We start from the raw sequence: 9030 nt of genomic DNA, 5'->3' as shown, positions 1-9030 counted from the left end.
TCATGATGAAAGTGATCAAATGCAATAGTGCAGCAATGCACGTCTTGATGGACTGATGTTAATTTTGGCATTGATGTAATATGCACAACAGGGTACTAGAGACTTTACAAAGCACGGTGGCTCTCAATTGTGCATACACATTACATAAGACATATTGTAAAATCTTGTAGTTTTGCTTAACCATATTCATGTAACTTGCTAAGTTGGAAAAAGGTCCAGGATTGTTTTCAGATGCAATTTAGCATTACATTCCACCCAATTTGGCATAAACTGAGCATTGTTCTTACTTCTGCATGTGCTCCTAAAACGTATCTGCCCCATATATCAGTAATTGTCTCTCTGCAAAGTCTGTAATACATTATGCCAATTACACAAAACTATAAAAGTCATCCTGATGTGATCAGTCACATTTTGTGTAAGGTGTATGAGAATACCCTATGCAGACATTACACAGAGAAAGTATTGATTAATTATCTGCTTTAAAATGTTCAAACAGCACAGGGAGTCAGAGCCGTCATAAAACAATCATCAATTATCTTTTAACAGCCAGGTACTAGTTTCCCAGGTGAACGATGTTTCATGTAATTAGTTATTTGCCCTAATTGGACTGATGAAGGCCTATAAAATACACTTATCTCCAGCTACATGTATGTTTGTATTTGGAGTGTCTGTGTGGTGGTTTGAGAAAGTGACTGTTGGGGCTTTGGAGTACTCAGGGTTTTTTCTTGTTTGCCATGGATAAAGGGTGGACACAGTGAGTTTATTCAATCAATTGGTGTTTGTGAATGATTCTGCAAATAATTAACTCTCTGTATTTAATATATTTACTTGTAGGTTACCCTTGTTTGTAATCTTCCTGCTCTACTTGAGTAATGCTCATGGATTTAAAGGTAAGATTTGTGTTTTTGGTGGGCTTTTTTTCTCTGGGCAAAGGATTTCAAATTGTGAGGTTTCTTATACAATTCTTCTATTTTGTCTAATTCACAGGTCGAGCTCATTCAAATGCACACCACTGGTGGGGCCAACCTTCTGACAAAACTTTCTCACCTCGTGCAATCCAGTCTTCTGTGTCAGAGCTCCCTGTGACTGGGATTTTGCCTGAAGAAGTGGGCTCCTCTAGTTTATTCACTAACAGACCCCTGAAAAGGTTGAACTTACTCCAATTTGTTAAAGGTGGTGTTTCCAGCATGCATGAATCAACGTCCCATGCCCAAACCGCTCCAAGCAGCTCTATTTTAGCTTCCTTGCCTCTACCCTTAAATGAACAATATGCAGGCAGTTTGACATCGCTCCAGGGTTCCTCTGGATCAGCTGCTACAGATACTGCTAGTGTTTCTACACAAGGAGAAAGTGCTAGCTTCCCTGCCATACTTGGCACTTCTGGCCTGTCCACCAGTGAGCAAAGCTCCCCTAGTTTGTACATGTCCAGCTCCCTGGAAACCTCTGGTGCTAAATCAGCCGAAGCTACTTTGCCTGCGTTCTCTCCGGAGAGTATCTCTTATAGCAGTTCATCTGCTCCAGGTGCCACGTACACTTCTCAAGGCAGCCCACTTCTGCCTTCAGAAAGCTCTGGTCAATCCATCTCCCCTCAGGGTGAAAGCAGTTACAGTAGCTTGTCTCAGTCTCAAGGTGCCTCGAGTCAATATACCCCAGACTCCTATAACGTGCTCAGTTCTTCATCTGTTTCTAGTCAGTCTACCAGTGATCAGAGTACCCCCAGTTTGTATAGTTCTAGCTTTCAGGGAAGTTCAGGCAGTTTGTTGGAAGCTTCTGGCTCTTTTCAAGGGGAAGTGGCAGGGCTTGGCTCTCTTGTTGACCTGTCACCCCAATCACAAGAGCACTCCAGTCAGCTTCTACCCTCACCCTTGGCGGTCTCTAGCCAGTCTACTAATGGTCAGAGCACTCCCAGCTTGTTTATGGTTGGCTCCGAGAGCAGTTCAGATTCACAGTCAACAGGTCCTGCTTCACCTCTAGAAACTCAGGGTAGTCTCTCTCAAAGCATTTCTAGCCAGTCCACAAGCGTTCAAAATTCACCTAGTGTGTCTACAAGCACCCAGAGCAGATCTGGTACTCAATTAACTTCCAGTACTTTTTCCCCTGTGCCGGGAGGTAGTAGTTCTACTTCTAGCTTGTATCAGAAGCCTCAGGGCACTCCGGGTCTGTATGCCCCTGCGTCCCGTACCAAATATGTGAGTTTTCCCATGTCATCACACCCAGCTGTTTATAGCCAGTCAAAAAGTAGCTCTGGTGCTTGGTTTGGGGGCTCTACTGGCTTTGCCTCCCAGGGAATGAGTAGCACTTATGGTGGTTCTGTCCAGCCTCAAGGTACCACAAGTCAGTTTGCATCTGGGTCTCTGTCCTCCTATCCAAGTGTATCACTATTCTCACCCCAACATCCTGCCAGTCAGTCTGCTACAGTCGAGAGTTCACGGAAGCAGTTTACCTCTAGCTATGGCACCCAGCCAGGGTCCTCTATGCCATTTACCCTGCAGGGAAGTACCTCTTATGGTGGACCACTCCATCCTCAAGCTACCACAAGTCAGTTTGCATCTAGCTATGGCACCCAGTCAGGATCCTCCAAGCCACTCACCCTGCAGGGAAGTACCTCTTATGGTGGATCACTCCAGCCTCAAGATACAAGTCGGTTTGCCTCTGGGTCTTCATCCTTCTACCCAAGTGTATCACTATCTTCACCCCAAGGTACCTCCAGTCAGTCTGCTACAGTCCAGAGTTCACGGAAGCAGTTTACTTTCACAGGCAACTCTGGGACTCAGGAAGGGTCTTCTACTCCCTTCAAATTGCAGGGAAGCACCACTTATGGCGGATCACTTCAGCTTCAAGGTACCACAAGTCAGTTTGCCTCTGGGTCTCCATCCTCCTATCCAAGTGTGTCGCTATCCTCACCCCAAGGTGCCCCCAGTCAGTCTGCTACAGTCGAGACTTCACAGAAGCAGTTTACCTCTAGCTATGGCACCCAGTCAGAGTCCTCGAAGCCATTCACCCTGCAGGGAAGTACCTCTTATGGTGAATCACTCCAGCCTCAAGGTACCACAAGTCAGTTTGCCTCTGGGTCTCTGTCCTCCTATCCAAGTGTATCACTATCCTCACCCCAACATCCTGCCAGTCAGTCTGCTACAGTCGAGACTTCACGGAAGCAGTTTACCTCTAGCTATGGCACCCAGTCAGAGTCCTCGAAGCCATTCACCCTGCAGGGAAGTACCTCTTATGGTGGATCACTCCAGCCTCAAGGTACCACAAGTCAGTTTGCCTCTGGGTCTCTGTCCTCCTATCCAAGTGTATCACTATCCTCACCCCAACATCCTTCCAGTCAGTCTGCTACAGTCGACAGTTCACGGAAGCAGTTTACCTCTCGCTATGGCACCCAGTCAGGGTCCTCTAAGCCATTCACCCTGCAGGGAAGTACCACTTATGGTGGATCACTCCAGCCTCAAGATACCACAAGTCAGTTTGCCTCTAGCTATGGCACCCAGTTAGGGTCCTCGAAGCCATTCACCCTGCAGGGAAGTACCTCTTATGGTGGATCACTCCAGCCTCAAGGTACCACAAGTCAGTTTGCCTCTGGGTCTCCGTCCTCCTATCCAAGTGTATCACTCTCCTCACCCCAACATCCTGCCAGTCAGTCTGCTACAGTCCAGAATTCACAGCAGTTTGCCTCTAGCTATGGCACCCAGTCAGAGTCCTCGAAGCCATTCACCCTGCAGGGAAGTACCTCTTATGGTGAATCACTCCAGCCTCAAGGTACCACAAGTCAGTTTGCCTCTGGGTCTCTGTCCTCCTATCCAAGTGTATCACTATCCTCACCCCAACATCCTGCCAGTCAGTCTGCTACAGTCGACAGTTCACGGAAGCAGTTTACCTCTAGCTATGGCACCCAGTCAGAGTCCTCGAAGCCATTCACCCTGCAGGGAAGTACCTCTTATGGTGGATCACTCCAGCCTCAAGGTACCACAAGTCAGTTTGCCTCTGGGTCTCCGTCCTCCTATCCAAGTGTATCACTATCCTCACCCCAACATCCTGCCAGTCAGTCTGCTACAGTCCAGAATTCACAGCAGTTTGCCTCTAGCTATGGCACCCAGTCAGAGTCCTCGAAGCCATTCACCCTGCAGGGAAGTACCTCTTATGGTGGATCACTCCAGCCTCAAGGTACCACAAGTCAGTTTGCCTCTGGGTCTCTGTCCTCCTATCCAAGTGTACCACTATCCTCACCCCAACATCCTGCCAGTCAGTCTGCTACAGTCGACAGTTCACGGAAGCAGTTTACCTCTCGCTATGGCACCCAGTCAGGGTCCTCTAAGCCATTCACCCTGCAGGGAAGTACCACTTATGGTGGATCACTCCAGCCTCAAGATACCACAAGTCAGTTTGCCTCTAGCTATGGCACCCAGTTAGGGTCCTCTAAGCCTTTCACCCTGCAGGGAAGTGCCTTTTATGGTGGATCACTCCAGCCTCAAGGTACCACAAGTCAGTTTGCCTCTGGGTCTCCGTCCTCCTATCCAAGTGTATCACTATCCTCACCCCAACATCCTGCCAGTCAGTCTGCTACAGTCGAGAGTTCACGGAAGCAGTTTACCTTCACAGGCAACCCTGGGACTCAGGAAGGGTCCTCTACTCCCTTCAAATTGCAGGGAAGCACCACTTATGGTGGATCTCTCCAGCCTCAAGATACCACAAGTCAGTTTGCCTCTAGCGATGGCACCCAGTCAGGGTCGTCTAAGCCATTCACCCTGCAGGGAAGTACCTCTTATGGTGGATCACTCCAGCCTCAAGATACCACAAGTCGGTTTGCCTCTGGGTCTCCATCGTCCTATAATTGTCACTGTGTATCGTTGTCCTCGCCCCAAGGTGTTGCCGACCAGTCCAGCCAAGCATTTCAAAGCTATGCTGTGTCCCAAAGCCTGAAGTCTCAAAGATGGCAGCCTTCACAAGGTATTCAGACCTCAGCTGCATCACAGGGTAGCTCTCTGTCTCAAAGCTCTCCAATGCGGAGTTTGTTTCCTTCCCTGTCATCAGCAGGAGCCTCATCTTCAGGAGATCCTGGACAATTTGTTTCTGCCCAGGGTGGTAGCAGCAGATATGGTGGCTTTTCTCCTTCTCAAAGCCCCTCTAGCAAGTACACCTCTGGGTCTCATGCATATGCCAAGCTTGGTTCTTCTCCCCTAGCTGTTTCTAGCCAGTCTACCATTGATAAACGGACAAATGGCCTGTATAGCTCAGACTCTCTGCGAACCCAGGGTCTCATTGGTGTAGTTGAAAGACCCTCTAGACTCTCATCTCAAGCTCCTTCTGACTCTACAAGCAGTAACCAAATATCTGAGCATTTTGTGACCATGCAACGCCCCACAGGTTCAAACCTAACTCCATCTCTAGGCTTGAGTGCCCAAGCATCATCTGTTGGCATGTTCTCTGTTATCCCGCAGACTGCTCAGGCTCTACGTAAATCTGGGTCCGATGTCCGGCTATACAATCAACCATTCCTCCATCCACTATACTCCGTAAAGGGCTAAGGGACTCTATAAAACAGCCACATTATGCTAAGTGATGTCTTCCAGAATCTAAATTCTAATAAATGTTTGTAACCAAGCAGTTTTTTTTGTGCTGTTTTGTTCAAGCTACATTCAAAGGATAGAACTCAATGCTAGTTGAGTTTGCCAAACTTGGAAAAGGGGTGCCATCTAGGCTTTTGTGTACCAAATTGGTTGAGTCTATTCCTGTGTCTTAATCCCATTTTGTTGGCATTGACGGTTTAACTAAAATTAGTTTAAGATTTAAAAGCAGTTGAGGCTTTGACCAGTTTTCGATCTCATCTCCTTGGTGTTCAAATATTGGTGATCGGGTACCTGCGTCAAAATCCTGATTGGTGCAATGCTATTTTCTAGTCAAAGCTTTAACATTTGAAGTGAATATTCAAAAGTAAAACAAACATTACAAAAGTTAATGTTTTTGCACTGATGCCAAATCTATTAATATTCATTGTTTTGTCCATTGATTCAAATAAAGAATTGAATACATGGTTGATCAAAATTAATTTATTGGGCAAGTGAAAAACAATTGCAAAAAGGATCTACTGGCCAGAGATTCAAATCACGAACCTAGGCTCTTTTTGTTAATCTACCAGTTAAACATTCGTGTAAAAGCATTAGAATGGAAACTACACTTAAGTTTGACTCTTTTCGTTTTCGGTCAAAATGCCTTTTGAATGGGTCACTACAATGAGAGCATCAAAATAGCTATTTTTAGAATACTAAGGAGGCTCGAAACAACATGAAACTGTGCTTGAAGTATCACCAGGGGCTCTACACATGAACTCGAGCATTGACAACATTGTGTACACAAAGTTTGCTAAAAAGAAATGTTTTGTACGACTCACTTTCAGTTAGTGTTTCCGTCCACCCGCATTTTGTCAGTCAAAAGTAGTCGATCTCCAAATGCAACGCAATGAACTAACTCCATATGAGGAAATGCCATGAACTTGTAATTCAAATAAAAAGTATGATAACTTCACTCATGGCAATATGTCATAAAATAAGGTTTAGGCGCTTTCAATCTTTACTCCCCTCATGTTATGTTGCATTACCCTTTAAAAACTGAAGATAAAAATGGCTTCTAGACTAAAAGATTTGTTATTCTGCCCTCTTTGTCTGGTCCATAATAAATTTGGGCTTATTTTAGGTTAATTTTCTCATTCCACTGTTCTATTTCTTTTGTCCACTGCTTAAAACCGTTATGAATAATAGCTTGTAAGTGACATTTAGCATGCTACCCCAGCGTAGCGCTGTGGCCATTTAAACCAAGAACTATATATATAAAGAACCCATATCTCATTGGGCTGTCTTCCCCTTTTGAGACCATTTCTGAGACATTTTAGTTGGCAAAAGTGTGGATAAAAATGGCTTTGTACGTAAGAAATTCAGTGTTTAAGACACTGATGAAGTGGAATAGAAATGGACAACATAATCTCACAAGTATTCATATGTATTGTACCACACATACATTTACTTACGTTTCCAAAAACACTGAAACATACACTATTGATGTATTTATCACACTATAGCATCAATTACTTACGTATGAACAACTTTACAGTCATACAAATCCTTATTTATGAATATTAAAGTTGTGGCATTAATATCTTGATTTTATTGTATTCAATTGTCATATCAATGACATTGTTTTCAGTCGCATTTATGATAAACTGTTAAACTGACCGTTTAATCTGGGGCCCTTAACCTACTCATAAACACTTGAAACTTTGCACACGTTGAAATTGTCAGCCATCAGGGTCACTGATGACACAAGTGACCACACAAAATGACATGGTGGGGTCATGGGTTGTATTTGAGGGGCTCTGTTGCCTTTGGCTTGCTTAGTTGGGGATGTCCAATTTAATGAATCAATCAATAATACTATTGATTAGCATTACCAAACATGGACGTTTTATTATTATTTTAATTTAATACTGTGAAGCTGCTTTGAGACAATCTGTATTGTGAAAAGCGCTATACAAATATTCTTGACTTGACTCTGTAGCGCACCCCTTTTTACCTAAAGTAGCCAAACTTCTTTCACTTATATAAAAGCATGCTCTGGAATTTGATATACTCCTTCAAGGGGTTTCATCCGATCTCCATCTATATCCCGAACGGTTTGGCTGTGGTGAGGCAACAAATTTATGGCAAAAAAAAGTAAACAGGAAGTGTTATAACTTCTTTATACATTGATTGATTTTGATGAAACTTCAGCTGTGTGTTTGCTGTAGGGAGCCGATCATATGGATGTGACTATTGTGAGTCAAAGTCATAGCATCACCAAATAGCAGCCGCCTGCTGGCCTCACCTCTTCCTGCAGAAACCCAGTCTTCCCAGGTCGTCTCCCATCCAGGTACTGACCAGACTCAACCCTGCTTAGCTTCAGTGGGTGTGCAGGCGAAAGCTTCAGGTTGACCGCTGCTGGCTTGTGCAGCAGGTCTCCTCAAGCGTCCCATATACGTCTGCCACAGAGCTTTCCAGGCATAGACCAGCATGACTTTCTTTTAAATGTTGTTCATTGGCGGTAAGTAAAGCCCGCCTCCTTCGAATGTGATCTCCAACATTTTAACTCAACAGTTATTATACATAGAGTGGTTATAAACAGTTAAATAACACCCCTGTTAAAAGCAGTTTTTTTTTTGCATGCAAAAGTTCATATCAGAACCTTTGCACGTTTAATAATGTATAAATTACAGCCTATTCAATTGCCGCTGACAACCAAAGTGACATTTCATAGAAAATAATTCTCCCCCGTATAATTCTCATTCTAACCTGAACCCAAACATTGGCAGCCCTGTAATTATGACATAAAAAATAGAAATTATGACATTCTAAGTCATTTGCGAAGAAAAGTCCAAATTGAGACAAAGTAATAAATGAAATGAAAAGTAAAGTAAAAATGATGACATCAAAAAGTCAAAATTATGACAAAGTAAATTATGCAATTATAAGATTTACTAGAGCCTGAATTGTTTTTCTTATGTGGTGGAAATCGGCCTCCATAATATAGTAACTTTATACCTCAAACAGCACATTTTGTATGGAAACATCAATACATGGCTTTAGCAAAAATACAAGCTGCACATTTTAAATTCTAAATCGTCAGATTGTTTTGCCTCATTCAATCTGAAGATTTAGATTGTAATTATGTTTTTTCTCTCTCTCTGGTAATTTACAGCATGCAAAGGGCTTAATATTAAATCTGAATTATTCAAATAAAAAATTATTTAAATGAAACATGAACTTGAACAGTGAATGCAGCACAGTTGTGAATTTATTACTCAATACAGTGACAGCTGAAGGGAACAATTTAAACAAAAAAAATTATAATATATATTTTAAAAGCAAAAAAATGTTCTAAACCTTAAAGGGGTGGTATAATGCCCTTTTCACAAGATTTATAATAAGTCTTTGATGTCCCCAGAGTGTGTATGTGAAGTTTTAGCTCAAAATACCCCACAGATATTTTTATATAACATGTTAA

The 9030-nt window shown here is 43.3% G+C and overlaps 1 protein-coding gene across 2 annotated transcripts; it reads left to right on the top strand.

Annotated features, from left to right (window-relative positions):
• Positions 1-637: 637 nt before the first annotated feature.
• On the top strand, positions 638-5525 carry LOC307002522 (uncharacterized protein; the record flags this gene model as incomplete). Of its 2 annotated transcripts, XM_079620206.1 has the most annotated exons (5): positions 638-754; positions 835-890; positions 988-2467; positions 2572-3391; positions 3697-5525. In XM_079620206.1, the coding sequence occupies exons 4-5, from the start codon at positions 2611-2613 to the stop codon at positions 5523-5525; spliced, it is 2610 nt and encodes an 869-aa protein (XP_079476332.1). In that variant the 5' UTR covers positions 638-754; positions 835-890; positions 988-2467; positions 2572-2610. The 2 variants fall into 2 exon arrangements, with proteins under 2 accessions (XP_079476332.1, XP_079476331.1); XM_079620205.1 differs by having other exon boundaries at positions 2572-5525.
• Between the last annotated feature and the right edge of the window lie 3505 nt (positions 5526-9030).

This window comes from Phoxinus phoxinus, assembly GCF_949152265.1.
Source record: "Phoxinus phoxinus genome assembly, chromosome: 1".
NCBI lineage: Eukaryota > Metazoa > Chordata > Actinopteri > Cypriniformes > Leuciscidae > Phoxinus > Phoxinus phoxinus.
Note: the sequence above shows the minus strand (reverse complement) of the source record. Positions and strands in the feature narration are given on the sequence as shown.